At 35.9% G+C, this 24,253-nt stretch overlaps 3 protein-coding genes across 3 annotated transcripts; 1 reads left to right on the top strand and 2 right to left on the bottom strand.

Annotated features, from left to right (window-relative positions):
• Positions 1-1,291: 1,291 nt before the first annotated feature.
• On the bottom strand, positions 1,292-6,904 carry LOC18020496 (transcription initiation factor TFIID subunit 4b). Its single transcript, XM_006403232.2, has 15 exons — positions 6,784-6,904; positions 6,564-6,663; positions 5,505-6,007; positions 5,327-5,419; positions 4,169-4,214; positions 3,417-4,039; positions 3,139-3,263; positions 2,940-3,027; positions 2,717-2,852; positions 2,550-2,605; positions 2,397-2,453; positions 2,176-2,316; positions 2,012-2,080; positions 1,700-1,922; positions 1,292-1,566 (listed from the first exon to the last, which is right to left on the bottom strand). The coding sequence occupies exons 1-15, from the start codon at positions 6,823-6,825 to the stop codon at positions 1,424-1,426; spliced, it is 2,445 nt and encodes an 814-aa protein (XP_006403295.1). The 5' UTR covers positions 6,826-6,904; the 3' UTR covers positions 1,292-1,423.
• Positions 6,905-15,816: 8,912 nt separating this feature from the next.
• Positions 15,817-20,604, bottom strand: LOC112087484. Its single transcript, XM_024157400.1, has 4 exons — positions 20,601-20,604; positions 19,990-20,189; positions 19,668-19,756; positions 15,817-15,932 (listed from the first exon to the last, which is right to left on the bottom strand). Exons 1-4 carry the CDS (start codon positions 20,602-20,604, stop codon positions 15,842-15,844), a joined length of 384 nt encoding a protein of 127 aa, XP_024013168.1. The 3' UTR covers positions 15,817-15,841.
• Positions 20,605-22,542: 1,938 nt separating this feature from the next.
• Positions 22,543-24,211, top strand: LOC18020495 (F-box/kelch-repeat protein At3g04660). The gene is made up of 2 exons (XM_006403231.2): positions 22,543-22,659; positions 22,775-24,211. The coding sequence occupies exon 2, from the start codon at positions 22,934-22,936 to the stop codon at positions 24,074-24,076; it is 1,143 nt and encodes a 380-aa protein (XP_006403294.1). The 5' UTR covers positions 22,543-22,659; positions 22,775-22,933; the 3' UTR covers positions 24,077-24,211.
• Positions 24,212-24,253: the final 42 nt, after the last annotated feature.

The following is a 24,253-nucleotide window of genomic DNA, read 5'->3' as shown; positions in this document are numbered from 1 at the left end:
TTTAAAATGCAGAAGCTCTAGTTGCAAACAATAGCATTGATGTTAACTTAGCAGAAAATCCACCTCTGTTGTTAATAAGAATACTTTCTACATTCTTCGCGGATTAAGTTAGAGTTTCGGCGCATGATCGCATTTCCCTTACTAAAAAAAAAAAATAGCTCCAAGTGCTAACAGAATGACAACAAACCAAAATGGGTTTGAAGCTAAACTAAACTAAAATTTGGAAATAATGCTGCCAAATCTCGTGCATTGAGCTTCGATACATTTCTATATTATTATTTGAATAGATAATTACAGAAATGAACTTTTATTATAGAATATTTTACATAAATAAACATTTATTTATAAGATATTACATAAAATAAAATTTTACTTATAAATATATTACATAGATAAGCTTTATAAATATAGAAAATTTAATTAAATATTCTTTTTTAAGAGATAGTTAAATATAGAACTTACAGATTTGTTTTAAATTGTATTTTTCTACGAGTTAGTCAAAAACATATTTTAGTAAATTGTGAAATATATTAAATAGACGGATTTATCCACTTTGACAATCTTATATATAATCATTATTAACACATATTATAGAATTCATTAAGTTAAAATAATAGTTTGATCTCTAATAAAATATTCACAATTAAACTCTTATTTTATAGATATATATATTTAGATTCTAATCCATGTTAGTATGTATATAAGTATATATATATTAACATCATACCACTTTCACATTTAAAAATTACTAATAACTAAACTGCATAACAAAATTAACTCAAAATCTTATTCAATGATATATATATAAGTAAATATCGGTTGTGTGATATTTATATATGTATTATTATTTAATTGCTACCAATTTTATTTATTTATATTTTTTTATAGATTTTTATCACTAATTTTAAATTAATCAAAAAATTAAAATAAATTTTGAAGACAATTTTGGAAAAATTACCACACACAATGTGCGGATTAATTCCTAGTCAATTTTTAATCTCTGATATTTTGATTGTTACTTGAATCTCTCAGTAATGCTGCCAAATCTCGTACATTGCCTCGAATCTCATTATTACAATTCAAAGCTAAATCTCGATTTTTCTGATACTAACGGTACGATTTTGACATTTTGGCTACAGATATGATTATCCATTTTAACTCTAACTTCCAATATTAACATTTCATCAAATTATGATTATTGGAAGTCTTAAAAAGACTAGTTTTGTCTGAGTTGGTCTTTTTCAGGCTTGTCTTGTGACTCTTGTCATTGAAGTTTGGGATTAATTGGCCATGTCAATAATTTGATCAAAAACGATGAATCTAACACAAGTAAACATACACTGGTATGATTCACTTGTTCTTGACGCTAAAATTATCATCAGAAACTTACAAAAATATAATGATTATGTGATAGTCAAGCATTCTACTGAATCAATCGATACATTAGAGTGGATTTACACATCTGAGGCTCTCTTTCCAAAACAGCAACCACATCCTTCACAGAGATTGTCCTCACCACTTTTGGTTGAAGCGACGAACCTTGGTTCTTCCCTAATTTTCGACCACCTGTAAAAACACGAATTCAGAGCTTATTATTAAATCGAACAAAACCTCGAGAAACTAACTAACTCAATAGCTAGCTGCAAGATCTAAGACCCACAAAAGCCACATCACAAGCAGTAAAATATAATGGACTCACTAGCTCCAGAAAACCGTCGTCCACCATCTTGTCTGTCTTTGGAGTTTCTTCCTCCACCTGAGGTTGATTTTTGATTACCGTCTTTACCAGATTCAGATACAGATTTCTGACGAGCTTCTGCCATTAATTGCCATTTCAAAAACGTATCGTCTCCTCCCACAGCAGCACGAGCAGCAACGTTTGCAGCTGTCGTTCTCATTTTATCGTCGTCCTCTTTATTGCCCTTTCACATATCCAAAACCACTTTTTGTTCAAATAACATTGCAAAGGTAAAATTAATACAAAATGTAGTAGTATTGGTTTCTCCAATACCTTCACACCCTTTGAACGGTTATCTTCTTTCTCCTTCTCACTATCAACTCCACCATCACCTTCTTCACTCTGCAGCGAAAACATACAAAAAAAAACTAACAAATTTTGCAATGTCTGTGTGCTATAGTAAGATTAAGAGCATAGATAATGAGCTCAGAACAGACCTCGCTCGGTTTCTTAAGCTTTTCTGCTTCAGCTTGTTTCTTCTCCCATTCCTCTTTAACCTTCTGATTCATTTCGTTGATTTGCAGCCGAATATCTGACGTGATAAAAGTCCGGTGTCTAGATTTCTCAGTATCAACCCGCTGCAAAAGCACATTTTAGCTTGAGAAAAGCTTAGACCCCAACAAAGTTGAAGCATGTAGTAAGAGAAAGTTGGACTGACCTGCTTTGACAACCGAATTATATGAGATAATAGTCCTCGCATTCTTTCCTCCACACACTGAGAACCCAAATGCATGAGATTAGAAAGGAAAAAAATAAAAAAAGAAGCTCAAGTACTGTATTCAAACAATGCACAACAAATTTGACATCTCACCAAAGACAAGCACCGCTCGACATCACTGCTTATATTTTTCAAACCGACTTTCGCCACTACCAGATATGAAAAACATATATAAGCTTCTTCTCAAAGTGATGTAAAAGCTAGATCTTAAAAGAAGCATGGTAATAGAAATAAAAAGGAGAAGTGAGAGGAATCTCAACTGATTTCCGCAAGCTTTTTCTGCAGCGAACTTTTCTGCAAAATTAATCTTTCTTCCTCTTCGTGCACAACTCTCCGAGATGCTTCAGAGACACGGCTATCCTCTTTGGCCCCAGAGAATAATTGTTCTTCCTCTTCCTAAACAAAATGCAGATGACGATTTTGATTTATTCTGTACTCCACACCCAGATATAAATTGAAAACCGAAGCTGACATGAAACATACCCTGAGATTAACACCACTGACTGCAGTGACATCATTGAGCTGTTCAATACTTTGATCATTAGAATTCCCCACTACTTTTTGCTTCTTGCTACAAGTTGATCCATACAAAACAACTATGATTATAAAGGGCTAACGAAAAAGAGCAACTTAAGAAGGCTGTAAATAATTCCCTCTCTGTAAACCTGAGCAGCTCAATTACCTTGCTGGTGGCGGTGAAGAACCTAATGTCTCAAGGGGTTTCTTCTGACCAACAGAAGGCTTTTTGGGTTGCGTCCTAGCATTAACTCCTGCTTGAGATGTACCCAACGGGCCACGAGAATTCATCTGATGGACACAAACAATTTGTCAATGAGAAATACAGTCCAAAATTGAGGTAAAAGACCATGGTTGCCTCAAGAGATCAAAGAGAAGAGGCAAACAAAATACAATTGAAACTGACTTGATAATGAGAAATTTATATATTAATAGTTCTCTTACTGCTGTGCTAGCGTCCAGTTGAGTTGTCATGGAAGGAGAAACAGAGCTTGCATGCGCCATGTTGCTAGGTGTGGATAAAACCATTCTAGACGACTCCTTCTCTAAATCCTCCTTCGAAGTCCCTGAGGCTGCATTCTTCTGTTCAAAACTTTGATCAACTGATTCCTGCTTCACATGGGACACTGATGATCCTTGACTAGGTGCAGAATTTAGAGGCAACGATGAGCTGTTCTGGAAGTGCGATGTAGGGCCACCTTGAACCCTGTTAGGATCATTTACAGAAGTTGGCCTCTCGAACTTGGGCATAGTCATCATGTTTGTGGTAGACTGGGGCTGTCCTCCAAGACCAGTTGATCCCATGGTCTGGTTATGCGCCACATGTCTCATATGGGTATCATGGAGGTGTGGTCTCAACGGGGAACCAGAAGGATTGGAGTTTGAACCCGGGAATGAGTGAAAACTACCAGAGGTGGTATACATAGGAAAAGAACTTGGTGGAAGCTGCATCTGGTGATGCGGATGTTTGGTAAGTCCCTGCACAGGAACTGAACTGCCTGTTGAGGAAGGCAGTTGGTTAAGGTGGACTCCACGAGGATCAGACTGAGATTTTTGATTATTGATTTCTGCGATTGAACAGATTGAGTCAGTAATGGTTTTGGCTCCTGCATGAATACAATAAGACATATCTACGGAAACACATAAAATTTTTCTAATCGGGAAATGAGAAAGAGGCATCAGCGATTAATATATACCAGTAGAAGGAGCTGGAATGCCGATTTTTCCCGGGTTATAGTTCGCCTGAAAACAAGGAGCACAAATTAATATTAACGTAGTATTTGGCATGTACTGTAGACCCACTCAATGCCACTCAATGCGAAAGTGCAGGAATTCCAAATGCTTCAATGGTTTTACGCATTTTTATTATTGGAAATGGGAAATGAGATATGACTTGTATCAGTTGGTATACTTGAACTAGTCCCAGTCCCACTGTGCAGATTTTAATGAAAACGTTTACAAAACTCTGGAAGTATCATTTTAGTACCCTTCTAACATAACATGTCCCATAAAAATATGTCACAAAAGGAGTGAATGAGATGTAAGAGTGGGACAAACGCAAGTCAGTAAAACCATATGATAAATGAACCCAGGCACAAGTCTGATATCCTTAGAAAAGAATTATAATCTGCTAAGATAACATTTTCTGAAAAAGTAATTTTTGACTTTTTTTTGGTTGTGATCATAATCGGGGAAAAGCAGGGTTTTTCCTTATTCAATATGTTACCCAACTAATTTGTGAAGCCCCTGCAAGGTGAAGGAAAGAAGTGCAAACGAGAAAGGATGCAGACAATGCAAGTACGACCTTCTAGTTATGGATTTCGCAAAAGAGGCATTGAACTCTTGAAAGAGGTAAAATAATACCAACCAAATAGTAACTGGAAAACTATAAACTAAAAAATTTCCTATCATCTGAAACAAGAAGATAATTAGAAGGTGTGACATGGAACAAAATAAAGATGAGAGGCATCAGCTAGACAGTATCGTTAAGAATCTCAGTCTAAATTCGGCGTAAAAAAACCACAAGATAAATCTTGATAGAAGTATATATTCCAAAAGTTCGTTGACTTAAAGATCTCCAGTGCCCATGTCAGACAATTCTATGTGCATCCAAGCCAATAAAAAAAGAATAGTCTACATGGATACACGAACTTAATCCTTAAGTATTCAAACAGACACTTCCAACATGAGTTCCATACAAAACTTATACTAACATGAGTATAAGCTTAGCAACCATAAGTTTTCAAACAGACAATTACAACATGAATTCCATGCGCAAAGTTATACCCTAAGTTGAATGCCTGGTGTTAGTCACTGACTCACTATATGACACAAAATAAGCAAAATGGTGTTACCTGCTGTAGTTTACTAACTGCCAACCTGAGCATCTGATCGCCTACGATATCCTTCATATGTCGTGTGAACCCCTCTTTGGGGATTTCATTTTTCTGCAAACAAGTATCAGAAGGAAAGCAATGATAATGCAATAGCTATGGAACAGAATGTCTAAGTAATTATCACAGATAGGCTTACCTTAAGTCTAGTATATAGGGTACGGAGCTGCAGTGCTCTATCTTTATCGAGTTGGGCCATTAAGGTAGGAAGCAAAGCCGCAAACGGTACTTGCTTAGGGTTGCGAATCATAGGGTTAACAGGCTGTTCCACTGCACGAGCCTGTTGACTACTCATCTTTTGCAGTTTCACATACTGAGATTCACTCTCTTGATTATGTGATCTTTCTTGTTCGTTACCAGTCGGATTCTTTTCAGAAATCTGCAACCCAGCTGTTTGCGGAACCTGCGAAGGATTCTCCCAGAGTTGACCAGCTCGATGAAGGTCTTGAGGCTGAATGTTTTGTAAATGAGATTCATTTGTGCGTTTTAAATCCTGTTGGTGTTGATTGTCTACGGCGGATCCTTGCTGCTCCTTCATCTGGGTGCTTTCAAGGCTGTGCTGCGTCTGGAGATTGATGTTAGCATCTCCAATACCGTTCTTCCATGTCGCAAACTGCTGGCTAGGAGAAGAATGGTTGTTTCCTAATTCAAGCAATTGATTGATGTAGCTCGAATCAGATAAATCCCAAAAAGACATGAACCAGATGATGCAGAAAATGCATACTCAGTATCTCACACACTAAAAGAGGATAGAGATCACTTCCAAGACCAGAGAGAAAAACAAAGCACTAAAACAGTATCAGGATCATCAATCTACTATCTTTACCTGGCTAATAAGTCCCAACACATTGATCAATTCTAAATACCTAACAAGCAAATAGACAGGCTATTGCCAATGACAAAACTTATGCCGTCATTAGCATACAAAAGCCCTGAAAAAACGAGTCTTTCATGACCAAAAGCAGAAAACCACAAAATCGAAACAAACATAAATTTGCTAATGATTCCCATAAGCAGAAAACCACAAAGTATCCTCTTTTCTTTTGATCAGTAGTGCACCTGAATCGCTTTATAAATTCAATAATTTGGCACAAATTTTCTCATAAACTATTCAAATACTTCTTCTCAGTATGCATTAGGATTCAAACTCCAGCTTTCATCCTCCACAAGTAAAATCTCAGAGAGAGTGGAACCATACCAGGATTTGTCACAAGCGGCAGTGAAGTCGAACCTTCAATATCTCGATTCAGAGCGGCCTGAAACGCGTCTACATCAGCTCCCGAATGCATCGATTCATCCTACATAAACACACAAATTTGCAGGAATCAAAATCACGACCGAGCAAGGCATCAATCAGATAAAAAAAGCTTGAACAGATTCAGGATTTCTTAAAAACGAGTGAGATTAGGAAACCTAACCTCGTCTTCTTCGAGAAGCTTGAAAATTGAAGGATGATCCATTGACGAGGAAATTAAAGGGGAAAACAAAAAAAAAAGGAAATAGAAAGCTCGGCGAAGAGGAATTAAAAGGAAACAGGTGTTAGAGAAATCTCTAGTGGTAAGTTGCAGACGAGTCCTTATATAAAGGAGTAATTAGCATTCGGTTCGAATTTTGGATTTTTCGTGGTTTAGAAAATAAATCATATTCGGAATCAATTATCAATTAATAATTTGGTTTGGACTTTTATGGGTTTTAGGGATTCCGAAAATAAATTGTATTCGAGATCAGATTATATTTTTGTTCTGTTTTTGACAACAACAAAATTATAATGAAAATCAAAAATAAATTAACTGATTTTAATTAAGATAATAAAATTTTGATACATTTAAATATAATTTTATAGAAAAATTCGTATAAACATTTTGATGGACACTTTAAACCTTTAAGATATTTCACTCGCGTTATAAATATTTACTAGATTTTTAATAAGGTTTATCAAAATTATTTGATGGAACTGTTCTGTTAAGAAAAAAGATGATGTCTAACATTGAAATTTTAATTAAAATTTATATCATTATTTTATTACTAATTATAATTATAAATGAGTTACTAAATAAAAACTAGAAAACAAAACTTTAGACTAATACACTTGTTTCTAAGTTTTTTTTTTCTAATAACATATAAAAATTATATTATTGTTATAAACAAATGGACTTTTAGTAACCGGCCCATTAACCATCAGGTTAATGTCTCATGGCCTATTAGGGTTTCTGATACATTAGTTATGTAATGTATATATACACTGCTTATGGAAACCATAAGATAAGAGTTTTTCCCTTAATAATTATCAATTTTTGGTTTTTGATAGAAATTACACGGAATACAAAGAAAATAGATTAAACAAAAACTACAAAACAACGATAAATAAGCAGCAAACCATAACACGAAAGGCTAAGAAAACAGCTCGAGAGATTAAAAAATTAAAATCGAAACAATACCAAACTAGAATGCAGCAATCACACGCCGAAACTCGGACCATTCCATTTTGCCATAGCTCTAAAGAACTAGAACTCTCATCATTGTTGCCACAGGTATCAACTCAAGCCAGCCCTCAAACCTCATAAGGGGACACCTACAGCTCCTCTGAGAACTAACGGGATTTCCGATTTTTGTAACAGGCAAGTTTGCAACCGTCGACAAGAGAGCCCGAGCAGGCCTTCGGATCGTCACCTCGAACCGCCTTTCCTGCAAAAACAAATCTCCGCAGGAATCAGTTCCCACAGCTACAAGCAAGCCGCAACAACAAACCGGCGCCTCAAGAGTCACGTCTTGCATTGCTCCACCATCAACACCGGACCACATCTGGAGCCAATATGAACCGAGTTCTGAGACACTAACGCGGGCTTACTACACATTTGTTGGAAACACACACCTTTGGGTATCCTATGCCTTGCCGATGTCGAAGACGACAACGAAGCAAAAACCGTCAAAGCCGATCAAAAACTGTCGAGCCACATGCCTAAAGCCACCGCTGAGACACACCGCTGTGGAGCTTCACCCGCCGGAAAAACGTGAGCCACCACTCCGAAGCTTGCCACCAGACCCAAGCCGACCTAGACACCAAAACAGAGGTCGAACCCGTCCTCAAGGTTCTAAACACCATTGCCGGAGCCGAGGAGGCCAGATCTACAAATGCTACTTCGCCGCTGTGTCAGAAAGACCGAAGCGTGAGAGAGACCATAATCGGAGAGAGAAAAAAAAGACTAACACCCAAACACCGAGAAGGACAAAGTGCACGCTGCCGGACGAGGCCCTCAAAAGAAATCCGAGCAGCCGTCCAAAAATGGTCGGAGAGCAAAGGAAGAAGCAGCAAATACCCGTCGAGGCAGACAGAACAGAGGCACGACCCATGGAGGACACCTTCCTCCACCGCGACCCAGCGACGCCGCTGAGGTCCCGCCGCCATTGAAGAAGAGACACTCGCCGAAAAAGCTTCACCACGATGCCACACCCGAACCAATGGTCACCAAGCTTAAAGACATATCAAACGAAAGAGGGGAGCGAGGAGGTCCCTTTTCGGCGATGGTGTGCCACCACGCGCACCGGAGAGGGACATCAGAGAGGTTTGAAGGCGTCGACAAGAAAAAAAGTTTCAAATTTGAAAGGCTCGGGAGAGAAAAAGGAGGAGAGAGAAAAAGGCTGCTTTCGTTTTTCTACCTTCTATTTCCAAGTTTTGATAATGGCGCCTACTAGAACTAGAGGAAGGGGAAGCGGTTGAAGAGCTTCGTATAAGTAAGGTATAACAATTAACAATGTATTCGAGATCTAGTTTAAAGGTTATAGTCTAGTGAAATATCTTTGAAATTTAAAGTGTTAGTGGTTATCACATTTAAGGTTTTTATGTGATTTTTATAATATATATTTAATTAAAGATATTAATTCTTTGAATTTCAATTAGTTTGGTTTGGTTGTACAGCCAGACAGCCATGTATCCGGGCAGTCAGAAAGTTGGTGATGTAGGCACGAATCCACCAATGCTTTAATCACAAGGTTGTCGAAAGTTTATAAGCTTGATGGGATGAAGATCGCCACTCAAAGGTGCGGAAAGCCTTTGAGATAAGACTAGGAACCTAAGCCTCAGTGAATCCACACAAGAGACAGAGATCCAGCTTGCTTTCTAGTCTAGGAATCCACCTAAGTATAGAAAACAAATAGAATGGAGCAATTAAACTTTAAGAGAGATTAAACTGAATAGTTCTATTTTGATTGATAAAAGGTGTGTTTTACAATGAAGAATACAAGAGCTTATATAGGCTCGACAAGAGACTTTTTCTAACGGTCTAAATGACTAATACATGAAATAAAATACACGAAAATAAATGATAGATGATCAAGAGATGATGACGCAAATACACGAAAATAAATGATAGATGATCAAGAGATGATGGCGCCTTGATCTTATGGCCGTTGGAGCTTTGATGGGGATTTCAGCCAGAAATGGTAAGTGTGATCATTTCCTTGTATCTAGATAGCTTGGGAAGATATAGGTGATGTCTTGGGACCTTCTTGAATGTGGGAAATGCCTCAAATTCGTGTGCAGATAGAATAGGAAAGAGCTGTTTGAATTTGATTCAAATAACTCCAAATATGGCAAGTGTGAGCAATAGAGGATCCGCCTGATCCTCTGGGTGCTGGAGCATCTGAAGGGTTTCTGGAATGTCTCAAGATGAAATAGATAATCTCCTGGTCGCCATAGATAAGTTTGCAAAGTCTGGCAACCATCAGATCTGCAACTTGCCTTAAACAGAACCAAGTCAATCCGCTTTGGGAAATGGGGTATAACTCTAAAATCCGATGGGCATTTCTTCGGATCTCGAGCTTGTTGGATAGCAGACAGACCTAACAATGTTATCCAAGTGGTATTGGGCTGAGAACATGACTGATTTGGGCTGTGTAGCATGATCTTCGGCATAGACGCGAAATTGGGTCTGAAACAGAACTGCCAACTTGTAAAGTGAATAACTCCCCAATAAAAATCGGTTTGGGCATGATTCCAATTCACTGTCTAATATAAACCAGGATTCCATAAAGAGTCGGTTTGTAGCTTATCTCTTCCTGGGTTGGTTGGAAATATCCAATTAGTGTGTGTATGTCCAAATTGGGTAAGTTCAGAATCACCCGACTTGAGAGCTGAACGAGGAGATATTCAGCTCATCTAAATGAGCTGCTAATGTTCTCCAAGTGGTTTTGCTTCCTGAATCTTTGTGTGTTGAGCCGGAATGTATCAAACAATAGACATATGTCTGTACAGGCGTCAATAGTAACACAATCAGGAACCACCCGGTTTGTAAATTGGATTCCGGTTTGGTGCAAGATGATATTGAACCAATTCTACTTCTCTGTGAGTCTCTGATGAGTTGAGTTTCTCTTGTTTAACTCCTTGAGATCAAAGAAAAGTAAAACTGTTTTATTGCTTTAGAAAACTGACTCAAAAACTAAAGCTTCTAAAACTCTCTCTTAATCTCTCAGCTAATGCCACACATCGACATTGCTATATATAAGAGGAGATTAATAAAAACCTAAACCAATTAGATAAAGCTTAAGTGTTTTAGATAACTCCTAAACACTTTCTAGAAACTTCTTAAGTAAATCATCTTTTCCTAAACTCTTTAGGAAATCTTCATCTCAAGCTTTCTTTAAGCTTACTCCAACATTGTCCCCCTTAAGCTTGAAGTTCTTCATTGTCACCTCTTGTACTCCAATGAGATCTCTCATCTCTTTGAATTTGATTCTTCCAAGTGCCTTAGTCAGAATATCAGCCTTTTGTTCAGTTCCTGGAACATGTTCAACTCGTACCAGTTCATTCTCAACACACTCTCGAATGAAGTGGTATCTTCGATGTATGTGTTTGCTGCGTCCGTGAAACACTGGATTTTTCGTAAGTGCTATTGCTGACTTATTATCAATCCTTATAGTAACTTTGTCGCTTGTGCCATTAGTAACTTCACCAAGTAACTCTTGCAACCATATTGCCTGTTTTGCAGCTTCCGTTGCAGCCATGAATTCGGCTTCGCATGATGATAACGCCACAGTTTCTTGCTTCTGTGAGCACCAAGTGGTCGGACAATCATTCAAGTAAAAGATGTGTCCAGTCGTACTTTTCCCATCATTGACATCTATGTTATGACTACTATCGCTGTAGCCGATCAGTTCTGTCTTGTTAGCACGTCCAAACGAAATTCCAAGAGAAAGAGTTCCTCGTACGTATCTCAACACTTGTTTTAGTGCTGCTCCGTGTGACTCTTTGGGCTCTACCATATATCTACTCAACACACCGACGCTGAACGAGAGGTCTGGTCTAGTGTGTAGTAAATAACGAAGACATCCAATATTTCGTCTGTACTCTGTTTCATTGATACTCTTCTCTGTTTCTGCTTTAGACAATTTTAACCCTGAATCCATCGGTATATGCACAGCATTGCAGCTATCCATCCCTGCTTCCTCCAATATCTTAGCCGCATATCTCTCCTGTTTCAGCATAATACCCCTTTCGTTTTGAATAACTTCAATGCCAAGATAGTAAGTCAGTCTTCCGAGATCGCTCATCTCAAATTTTGCTGACATCCTTTTTTTGAACTCGAGAATTAGGTTCATACTTGAGCCTGTAACCAATAGATCGTCCACGTAAACAGCCACTATAAGTGATTTTCCTTCCTCTTCCTTTTGATATAGCGATGGCTCTTTAGAACACTTAACGAACTTTAGTTCTTTGAGAATTGCGTTTAGCTTGTTATTCCATGCTCTTGGAGCTTGCCGTAATCCATATAGTGCTTTGTTTAACCTGTAGACTTTGGCCTCACTTCCCTTTGTCTCAAATCCTTCGGGTTGTGTTACGTACACCACCTCCTTCAGTTCTCCATGGAGAAACGCAGTTTTGACGTCCAAGTGATGCACTTCCCAACCATTTGAAGCCGCTAGTGCGATAATGAGTCGAATGGTTTCGATTCTTGCGACTGGAGCGAAAACCTCATCGAAATCTACTCCAAATTTCTGCACATAGCCCTTTGCCACTAACCTTGCTTTGTATTTGTTAATGGTCCCATCAGAGTTCCTCTTGATTTTAAACACCCATTTTAAACCGATTGGTTTAACTCCTGCAGGTGGATCCACGAGGTTCCAAGTCTTGTTCTTGGTTATTGAAGCAATTTCCTCTTCACACGCATCTCTCCACTCCTTTAGAACTTTCGCTTCTTCGAAATTCCAAGGTTCTTCATTTATTCCGAGTAGAAGCTTTTCTCCTTCTAACTCTGCCAACATAACAAAGTCCTCAAGATGACTTGGTTTTCTAGTCTGCCTTGTTGATCGTCTTAGAGGTGGCTGAAGCTCCTCAGGCTGGAGTTCCTCTTGATCTTCAGCCGTTTCAATATCTTCTACTTCCTTTCTGTAATCGAGATCAGACTCTTCGTCTTCTTTTTCACAGTTTTCCTCTATTTCTTCAATATCTGAATCTTCTCTGATTCCCTTGTTTCCAAATTCTCCGATGCCGAGTGTGAACATTCCTGGGATATTATCGGTTTCTTTTTCTTGATTGTTCCACTTCCAACCTTTGTTTTCTTCAAAGAAAACATCCCTGCTTACTACTACTTTCCTGCTCTTTGGATCGAATAGTCGATAGGCCTTGGAGCCTGGTTCTGTGCCTAAATGCACCAACATCCTAGATCTGTCATCGAGCTTCTTTAAATGTTGCGACTCTGTTTTTGCGTAGGCGATGCAGCCGAAAATACGTAAGTGTTCAATATTGGGCCTCTTGCCTTTGAAAGCTTCATAGGGTGTTTGTGCTTCTAGTGTTCTTGTTCCAACTCGATTTATAAGGTATGTTGCATGTCTCACTGCCTCTCCCCACAGGTAGTTAGGTATGTTCATATGCTTCATGATACTTCTGGTCATTCCAAGCAATGTTCTGTTTCGCCTCTCCACCACTCCATTCTGTTGGGGAGAGTATGGTGCGGTTAGTTGTCGTTGTATGCCTGAGTTGTCGCAGAACATCTGAAACTCTTGTGATACAAATTCTCCACCTCTGTCGGTTCGAAGTGTTTGGATTGAGAGACCTGTTTCTTGTTCAACCAACGCTTTGAACCTTTTAAACTTCATGAGTGCCTCGCTTTTCTCCTTCATGAGAATAGACCACATATACCTTGAATGATCATCAATCAGTACAAATATATACTTGTTCTGTGCTGCAGTCAAAGGTGAGATGGGACCGCAGAGATCTCCGTGTATCAGTTCAAGTATTCTTTGTGCTCGATATGATGATGATTTCGGGAAGGTATGTCTTGCTTGTTTTCCAAGTAAGCACGAACTGCAAACTTCCTTTTCAAGTGTGACGTTTGGTAATCCGATTACCAGTTCTTTCTTCATCATTGCTTTCATATTGTTTGCTCCAATATGCCCAAGTCTTGCGTGCCATCTTGCAGAGTCGCTCAGGTCCATGAGTTGTAGACACGTGGTATCTTCAACTTCCATTAGCACTTTGTACAAGCGATTTCGTGATCGATGAGCTTTTACTAGTAGCTTCCCATCTTGATCATGTAGAGTAAGGTGATCTCCTTTCATCCTTACGTCACAACCTGCTTCAGTTGCTTGTCCCAGACTGATAATGTTGCTTCTTAGATCTGGTATGAAGTAGACGTCGGCTAACACTTTCTTTTCTCCATTTTTAGTCACAAATAGGATCGTTCCTTTGCCTTTAATATCTATACGGGAGTCATCACCAAAACGTACTTTTCCTGTGATAGACTCATCGAGTTTGTTGAAGTAGGTTCGATCTCCTGTCATGTGGTTGCTAGCCCCATTGTCTAAGTACCAGATATTCTTCTCGTCTGAACTTGCTTCAAATTTTTCTGGCTTAATGTTTCTCTCATTGAGAAGTACTACTTCATGCATCATTAATTGTTCAGCTTCTTGTGTATCTTTATCGTCATTCTCCTGTGCTTCTTGTAGCTTGAGTAATCTGTCGGGACAATTGGAAGCATAATGCCCTGTTTTATCGCATCTATAGCACACTACTTTAGATCTGTCTGTTTCTTGCCTGGGTCCTCCGTTTTGCTGATAGTTATAGCGACCACGACCTCTTCCTCTTCCATAAAATCGACCACCCCGACCTCTGCCTCTGCCTGTACCATTGTTTTGGAACTCTTCTTCATTGGCGTACATAAGCTTGCCTTGATTATCTTGCTGACTTTCCTCATCATCGGCTATTCTTTCTTCATAAGCTTTCAACCTTCCAATGATTTCTTCGAATGTGGTAGTGTTAAGATCGAGTACTTGTTCAAGGGCGGCAATAATATGGATATATCTTCCCCGTGGAAGACTTTTGAGGAATTTCTTGACTAGCTTGGATTCTTCAATGACTTCTCCTAGTGCTGCAGATTTCGATGACAACTCTGAAAGTTTCCCAACAAAATCATCGATTTTATCGGTTTCTTTCATCTTAAGTCTGTCGAATTCTGACATAAGCGTCTGTAACCTGGCTTCTTTGACTCGGTCTGCTCCCATATGTCGTTTATATATCGAATCCCAGACTTGTTTTGATGTTTCGAGGTTACCGACTTGGAGAAGTAAAGTTTCCGGTATTGACTGAAATAAGAGGGCTTTTGCTAGATCGTTCTTGTCGTTGTCTTCTGTTCCTGGTTCAATAGCGTCCCAAACTTTGTGGACTCTTAGAGCAACTCTCATGCGTATTGACCAGACGGTGTAATTGGTGGCGGTGAGCATCGGACATTGCACGGTCGAAGAGACACTCTCCTTAGGTCTTTTTGGTTCTGCCGCCACGATATCTCCCATCTTCTCGTATTTTGGCTCTGATACTAAATCTTGTTTAACTCCTTGAGATCAAAGAAAAGTAAAACTGTTTTATTGCTTTAGAAAACTGACTCAAAAACTAAAGCTTCTAAAACTCTCTCTTAATCTCTCAGCTAATGCCACACATCGACATTGCTATATATAAGAGGAGATTAATAAAAACCTAAACCAATTAGATAAAGCTTATGTGTTTTAGATAACTCCTAAACACTTTCTAGAAACTTCTTAAGTAAATCATCTTTTCCTAAACTCTTTAGGAAATCTTCATCTCAAGCTTTCTTCAAGCTTACTCCAACAGTTTCCGGAACAAGTCGTTTTGTTTCTCAAATTCTTTGATCTGGTTGGTTCGGTATGCTCCATAAAAAGTACTTGTAACCTTGATGGACTCTAAACGGCTTGAGTGGGACATTTGATGGAGCTCCAGTTAAACTGCTGCTTTGAAGGCCTCATCAGTCGGGCTCGAGTGATCAGGCATGCAGACAATCGACCATCTGGGGAACTAGGGAGCCTTAAGAACCCGACACATTTAAATGTCTGAGCAGGTAAGTAGAAATCCCAATGCTCCTTTAAAATGGTATCGCAAAATGTATATTACATATCTTTGTATGAGAACATTTTTCGTAGTCTAAGACTTCCTCTATATTATATATTCAATATTCAATTGGATTTGTATCTTCATATTATGTGAAACCTAATATAGTATCTATATAGAAAGTAAGTTTTGTTCTCTTCTCCTTTAGCAACTACAGCATCCACACAATTATACCTACATAAAACATTTCAACACCAAAATTTTAGCATGAAGAACATGATCAAAATCATAAACACTGTCGTACTAGCAAAACACCAGGCTTGAGCATTTTGATCACAATTTGATCACAATTTGATCAGTTACTATCAATGCTCATTCAACCAATATGAAGACATTTTTACACTCACATCAACCACCAAGTTTACTTTTACGTCAATATAGCAATCAATTTTATATTTATTAGTTCTGGTAAAAACCTGTTATATTTGATGTCAAGATATGTAATTTTATGATGAAAATATAAAATATCCCTAAACAAACAAATTATCATAAATTTTAGGTATTTTGAGGTTTGATTGTATTTGATTTTAATATAACTAACTAGATATTATCATGTGCATCCGCACAGGAACTATTATATAATTTATCAAATTTTATAATAAAATTTATGTTTTTGTTTTTGTTTAGATATAATTTTCAAATAAATAATACATATTTTTCTGTTTATATATAGTTTATTTCTATTGATTTATTTTTTTAATATATATATATGATCGTGATTAGAAAAACATTATTCTAACATATCCGTTTATATTAATCTGAAAATACAATAATTATAAAAACATCATTATAACATATCCATTTATATTAATATGAAAAGAACTGCGATTATTAAAACATAATTATAACCCGTTCATTCATATTATTTGTATATTTTGTATTTTTTTAAGTTTTAATATTAAAAAATTAAAACTTATTTAATAAAAATATACAATAATATAAATATTACTTAAATTTGAATATTTAAATTAAATCTAAATTAATATCAAATTTATTACTTTTGTAAAAGGGAGAGTTTCAGATTTAACCCATATTTCAAAGTCAAACACAAAACTAACCTCTTTTTTTTCTCTCTCCAACTTTTGCCATTTTCTCACAATTTTATCCTTCCCACTTAAACTATTAACGAAAATGCCATTATACATCTAATAATTCGATTTTTCTTTAATTGGCTAAAGTCTTCTTGGACCTTCTAAAGACTTTTTAATTACGAGAATGCCATCGTCTTCAATACCTTCAACCACCATGAACAACCATGAAAATGGAATAAATGCTTATCAACCAATTTTAAAGCTGTAATAAGTAAATATTTAAGCTCATTCACTCATAACCTTCTTCATTCTTTCATAATTTCTTCTCCAAAATATCTGGGCTAAGTTACAATGCCAAAAGTCATGCATTTTCGGTGATTTCTGGTTACTTAACATCTGGGTTGCTTATTTTTGGTGATATTCTGAGTTCCATGTGCTTAAAAGAACTGTAGCCGAGCTCAATTTTGTAAAAGGTAATCGTCGCACTTCAATTTCTCCATTTCAGTTTTCATATCGCGAAAGTAGACTTCTCGTGAAGTATTGTGAAGTCTACTAGTCAACATAAGGTTATTTTTGCAACTGACTTTTTAAAAGTAGACTTCGTTAAACTTCACGAGAAGTCTACTCGACATCCTTTGAAAACAAAAAAAAAACTTAGTAGACTTCGTTTGAAGGCTCAAGAAGTCTACTAAAGAAAAGAGGTTATTTTTGTAGTTGACCGTATTTTGACTTTTTGATTTAGACTTCCGTATGAAGTCTACTGCTTACGTCTGCATACGAAGTCTACTTTAAAGTTACTTTTGTAGTTTGACCAAAAATGTATAGGTCATTTTAGTGTTTGACTTCTGTTTTTCAAAAATTAAAAAATTTAAAAAATCCCAAAAAACTTCAGTAGACTTCCCGAAGAAGTCTACAGTTTGTAGACTTCTTTGTGAAGTCTACTTTTTGTGTTCGGTCAAACTTGGAAGGAATCTTTTTTTGAGTAGACTTCATCGTGAAGTCTACTAAAAAAATTCAATTGCAAAAATAACCTATTTTGTTCCGTAGACTTCTATTTAAAAAGTAGACTTCAAAAGTATAATGCCAGAGAAGTCTACTCTTACATGAAGTCTACAATAGAAGTCTACTATGCTAGTCAACGCATTTTTCAATTGCTAAAGTAACATTTTTTGCCTAAAGTCTACTCTTGAAGTCTACTGAAGAAAAAGTCAACAGATTGGTCAATTGCAAAAATGACCTTTTTTAAAGTAGACTTCATTAGTAGACTTCTCGATGAAAAAGTAGACTTCTCCTCCAGTCTACAATTGAAGTCTACTTTCCTATGTTTTTTTTAAAACGCGTTTTAAGCAAATGTATAAACTATTTTTCAAATTTTTTGGTTCAGAACTGCTTCTTAGTAAGTGATTGAACTACCCATTGAATTTTATTTCATTTCATTGGATATTTATTGTTGAATCACAAGTTTCGATTTTTTAGGTACTTAGCTTATCAAAGTAGACTTCTCCTCCAGTCTACATTCGAAGTCTGCTTTAGAAGTCTACTTTTGACGTTTTTTTAAAAACACGTTTTAAGCAAATTTATAAACTATTTTTCAAATTTTTTTGTTTAGAATTGCTTCTTAGTAAGTGATTGAACTACCCAGTGAATTTTATTTCATTTCATTGGATATTTATTGTTGAATCACAAGTTTCGATTTTTAGGTACTTAGCTTATCAAAGTAGACTTCTTCTCCAGTCTACATTCGAAGACTGCTTTAGAAGTCTACTTTTGACGTTTTTTAAAAACGCGTTTTAAGCAAATTTATAAACTATTTTTCAAATTTTTTTGTTTAGAATTGCTTCTTCGTAAGTGATTGAACTATCCAGTGAATTTTATTTCATTTCATTGGATATTTATTGTTGAATCAGAAGTTTTAATTTTTTAGGTACTTAGTTTATCAAAGTAGACTTCGTCGTGTAGTCTACTAATGTTCTTTTATGTGGCTTTAGATATAATATGTTGTCTTAGGTGATAAAAATACATAACATGACCAATACACTTATGCTCATTACAAATGATGACCAATAGATACCATTACACATTGTATCTTTAGAAATTTATTGAAATGGTGGATAAAAAGTCTGAGTTGGTGGTGTTAACTTACTTACTACCAGATTCAAGCATATTTTCTTTTGGCTCTAAGAAAATTGTTATTGAATTTTTATTTTAGAAGAAGCAATAGAACTCTTTTGATGAATTTTTTTTGTTAAAACAGAATTCTGTAAAATCTTTATTTTTTGTTGTTTAAATCAGAATTTTAAAAGAGTGTTAACAACATTTTACCATAGATCACAAATTAACTATACAAAGTAGTTTTTTTTATTATGTAACAGAGCCGCATGCCACTCTGGTGTATGAAATGAACCATCCACCTGCGACACTCCTCATCCGAAATGTTCCCGGAACCGATACAATAAATCATCATCATTCAGGCCGAACAATAACAAAAAACAAAAAGCTCCATATCAAAGCACCCTAATGTTTGACATGTCTAAATGGTTCTTGTGTTTATAGATAGCAACAACAGTAGGAGACTCTTGAATCATTGCGACACAAACTTCGAAGCTACACTCCAAGAGATTACATCTGAACTTTTAATTTTCCTCAAACATGGACTTATCACTGTAAAAAACGCCCTAAAAGCTACGATTACAAGTTCTTTCCTAAACAAAAATGGGACTCGTAAGGGGCAAGCTTAATTCCCAAAATCGAATCCCGCTGCTCAATCACTCATTAACACAAAAGATCAAAACAAAATTAATCAAATGAAATAAGATATCTTGAGACGTAATCAATATCAATTGCTGGAATTAAGAAAATAGTATGAAAGGGTACAAACCATTCCATCTTCAACCTCCTCCGGCTGAGCCGAGCTGGAGCCAACCCTAGATCTCTGCATAGCCTTGTAAGCTTGATTCTTCCCCATAGCTGATAAAATCAGAGATTAACCCAGAAGAAAAAGTCCCCAAATTTTTCTTCCAGTAGAAAGCGAATTTGAAAGGAGAAAGACAAGTAGAGATTGAGGATGAAGAAGCTGTGAGGATTTTTCTTGTTAAATCTAGGGTTTGTGATTAACGGTCCAAAGGAGAGGATTTAGGGATCTGTAGAGAGAAGAAAGAAAGAAAGAAAGAGAGAGAGAGAGACTGAAAGAAAGGGGATACCTCAGATTTCCCGAATAGCAACTTTATGAGCAGAGTTAAGAAAGTAGAGAAATTTCCAGATCGCCGAGGACGTCTTATTATTGGGAAGAAGATGCTTATCAAAGAGAGAGAAAGAGAGAGAAGAAGGACACCAGATCTCTGAGCTTCAAAAACAATAGTGAGAGAGGGGATGTAAGCTAGAGGAAAGCGCCGTATAGTTTCTTTTGGATAAAATTAGGATTTTATCAGAATTCACTGGTTTATATAGTAAGATAAAATTTTCGATTAAAATAACTATTTTTTGGTTTAATTTTAGTTTAATTTCGGTTAGATTTATTTATTCGGTTTAGTAGACTTCTATATTTTAAAACGTCTTCTTAATTTAAAAACAAAAATTTCCATTTATCAATATAAAAAAATAATTTATGTACATTTGAGTTATAATTACGGAATTTATGAATATAATTTTGATACCACAATAATTTTTTTAAAATTTTTAAATTAAATTTTCTGATTTAATTACTTAGTAGACTTCATTTTGATAAACGAAGTCTACTATTAGACTTCTTTCTCTCTTTAGTAGACTTCGTCAGGGAGAAAACAGTAATTAGGACATCCGTTTTTTTGTTTACTCATACAGGATTAAATGGTCTTTTCACTACCCCTGTAGATTCTATCTGCCAAATGTTTTTTCAGGGGTCTACTTTTGTATTCAAAATCAAGTTTTGGGTTATTTTTAGCAAAAACCCCTTTGTAAAAATATAATAATATTATTTTATGATTTTTGATAAATAACATAACCTATATTTAAGAAAATCTAGAACAAATCTAAATTCAAATTTAAATTTTCAAATTTCTTTTAAAATATAAATTATAATTATAATATTTTATTAATATTATATTAAATTGACTTGTTTGAACATATATATATATAAGTTATGCAAAAACAAAATAGTAGAAAACTAAGTAAAACTTGTTTGGACACAAAACATGCTTCTATTTTAATAGTATAGATATAATCCGAATCCGAATTTTTTTCAGGTAAGTATTAGATCTTAGTTTTAATATTCGAACCAAACCGAACTTAAGTAAGATAAATTCAGACAGATCTGAAATTTACGAAATATCCGAATGGATATTAATCCAAAATTTAACTAACCAAAAATTTAAATAATTTAAATTGATCGGGTTTGAATACACAAATGTCTGATACTAACCAAAAATTTAAATAATAAGTCACTGATTTTGTTCTTTGCTCCTACAGCTCTATAATATGCACTGCCAATCAAGTCAAATGGTCAATGTTTCTCCAACATAGGACAAAATTGAAGAAACATTGTTTCTTTTACCTTAATACTATTAGATGATTATCCGCACCATGTGCGGAATAAATATTAACTATAATTATTGAATATGTAAATATATTTATAAAAATATTAGCTGATATTTATAATTATATATATGTACTGATTATTCAATTATAAAAAATGATTGAAGTTACATTTATTTTGTAATATAATTGCATAAATGCTAAATAATTATTGGTTTTATAATTAATTTTAATAGTATTTTTATATGAATGAAATTACATATTAAATATAATAATTTAGATTAATATGTTCTATATAACCGGTCCAACATTAGACTAAGATACTTTAAATTTTTTTTTGATTTATAATATGTATGAAAATATTTAGATTTTTTATTATTAAATTGATAATGTGATTTTTTTTTAACAAAATGAAGATCAAAGAAATATGAAATAAGGAATCTAATGTTTAGTAATATAAATAATATTATGTATTAAATTTTTATAAATATGTTGATAAGAAATAGAAAAAAAAAAGAAAATATATTTACAAATGAAATATTTGAGTATTAAATATATAATTGATATATATTAATCTCTAACCAAATTAATGTTAATGGCATTTGATGTAATTAGTCTACTAAATTAAGCGTACTTTTACAAAATCTTTGAAAAACTTTCTGAACTTAGATTCTCAGCATGACACAGTTATAAATCACACATGACACAAAGGTTTTTTTAATGTATCTTTTTAAAATAATAATAGAAGATTTTTCTTATTAATATTATTTATATTAATGTTAAACTAGTTTTATTTTTTAAAATAATATCTTTATAGGTTAGCGGCATCAGTTGGAGCTTTGTGGATGGCGGATGATTTGAACTGTTTGGACTTCAGGGATGCCGTAGAAGCCTCTCGGCCCTCCATGCCGAGATGGATTGCCTCCTCTGGGCTATGTCCTGCTTGAGAGAGAGACGGATACTTTCGGTCCACTTTCAATCCGACTGTTCGGATCTGGTGCGTATGATTGAGGTTCCAACTGATTGGTCGTCTTTTAATACAGAGCTAGATACCTTCCACCTCCTTCAAGAGAGCTTCTCAGAGTGCACTTTATCTCATATTTCGAGGGATCTAAATGTATAGGCGGATACTCTTGCGAAAGGAGATCGAGTAAGAAGCGTTATCTTTTCCCAAATCGATCATAACGAGCTCACCGATGGTGGTCTATGGATCACTAATACGACGGGTCAAATGTGATTGTACTAGATAGATAGGGAAAAAAAAAAAAAAAACATATCTTGCCCGACAAATTTTTTTTTCCTCCTCTCCCAAATCGTTCATCGCCGTTGCCACTCCGCCTCATCCGCCGATTGTAACTCCGGTAAGTGAAATTCCTCCTCCCCATGTCCGCCTACTCCGCCTTATTCTTTCGATTGTTTCAATCAATTTTACTCATAGGGTTTTATAGTCTCACGAACTGAATTTGGGATTTTTAGTGTTCAGCGGGAGCTTAAAGAAACCACTGCGCCGGCGTGACTAGTGCTATTCCCGCTACCATATGCACTCATTGTTTCATTTTAAGTAAATAAAAAGAATTTCAACGCAGCTAGGTTGGGTTTCAATAGAAGAAAGAGGAAGGAGGAAGCGGAATCGCCATGAAAAGGGTCACTACAACAAGAAAGTTGACGACCGGTAATAAATCAATGAAACGAGATGATGTTAAAGACTACTCTCTTTCTCTTCCTGTGGATCTGATAATACAGATTCTTACGAAACTGCCTCCGAGATCGGTGTCAAAGCTCATCTGCCTTTCAAAATTCTGGTCATCTATAATCCAAGGGAAGCATTTTGCCCACTTGTACATCACTCGATCTTCTACTCGGCCACTTCTTCTTTTCCAGTTCTTCTGTCGTGCTACGCAGTTCTATCGCTGTTCCTCTCAGGAGAATCCATCTTCTGATCATATCATCAATCCGAAAAACATTCCAGGGCATATTATTTCTACACCCTTCCGTGGCTTGATCTGCGTTAGAGATTATGATAATAAGTTGCTTGTTGGCAATCCTAGCACGGGACAGTTCTTAGCTTTACCTGGAGGCCAAACTGGATCAATCCTTTTTGGATATGATCCGGTTACTGATCTATATAAAGTACTTTCCACTTCCACTCGTAAAGATGTTCAGCATCGAGTTTTCACTTTAGGAGCTCAACAAGCATGGAGATCGATCCACTGTAAGTATCCTCACTATTGCACTCGAAGTCAAGGTATATGCAAGAATGGGGTTGTTTACTATGGAGCTTATAGTCTTGACGACGAAAGATTTGTTCTAGTGTGCTTTGATTTGAGATTTGAAGAGTTTAGTCTGATTACATTACCTGAGGGTGTCCAAATCAAACGAGATGATGACTTTGAAATCGTGAACTACAATGGAAAGATAGCCTTAGTAGATGACTCAACTAATGGTAAATTCGACTTGTGGGTTCTGATGGATGTTAACAAACAAGAGTGGACAAACATTTCAGTCCTGGTTCCTTGTTGGGAAGAATTAGTTGGGAATACCGTATTTGGGAATAACTTAAAATTCTGTTGCAGGGGTACTATTAGTACCGGAGAGCTAATATTTGGGCCATGCTTTTACCCTTACCGGTATTTTATTGTCTGTTACGATCCCAAAGAAGACAAGGCTAGAAGATATGACTTTCTAGAAAACTGTAGTGTAGAATTTATTACTCGTAAGACAATCTTCCTGGATCATGTAGAGAGTCCTATGTTTCTTCCAAGGTGTTTATCAGTTTGAAGAATTTGCTGGTGTTTCAGTTCAGTCTCGTTAATGTACCATATATTATTAGTATGAGTCCTTTTTGGAATTGAAACAACTGATCACCCATTTGTGGTTTGTTTTATTTTATGTTAATTTATGAATTGGTATGCTTGTGGATTATGCAAATGCAATGGTTATGGCTTTAACTAAGTT

Source organism: Eutrema salsugineum, unplaced genomic scaffold (genome assembly GCF_000478725.1).
Source record: "Eutrema salsugineum unplaced genomic scaffold, Eutsalg1_0 scaffold_17, whole genome shotgun sequence".
Classification (NCBI taxonomy): domain Eukaryota; kingdom Viridiplantae; phylum Streptophyta; class Magnoliopsida; order Brassicales; family Brassicaceae; genus Eutrema; species Eutrema salsugineum.
The sequence above is the reverse complement of the archived record's forward strand: the minus strand, read 5'-3'. Positions and strand labels throughout refer to the sequence as shown.

Bases quoted from the DNA above. Each gene is read 5' to 3' on its own strand.
- LOC18020496 (XM_006403232.2), bottom strand. From the start codon at position 6,825: ATGGATCATCCTTCAATTTTCAAGCTTCTCGAAGAAGACGAG. The intron at 6,008-6,563 runs GTATGGTTCCAC...TGCTTGAATTAG, and splicing joins GCCGCTTGTGACAAATCCTG to GAAACAACCATTCTTCTCCT. The intron at 1,923-2,011 runs GTATTGGAGAAA...GATATGTGAAAG, and splicing joins ACCGTTCAAAGGGTGTGAAG to GGCAATAAAGAGGACGACGA.
- LOC112087484 (XM_024157400.1), bottom strand. The intron at 19,757-19,989 runs GTATCCCCTTTC...TGATTTTATCAG, and splicing joins TGCTATTCGGGAAATCTGAG to CTATGGGGAAGAATCAAGCT. The intron at 15,933-19,667 runs GTTTGTACCCTT...TGTTTTATGTAG, and splicing joins AGGAGGTTGAAGATGGAATG to GTATAATTGTGTGGATGCTG.
- LOC18020495 (XM_006403231.2), top strand. From the start codon at position 22,934: ATGAAAAGGGTCACTACAACAAGAAAGTTGACGACCGGTAATAAATCA.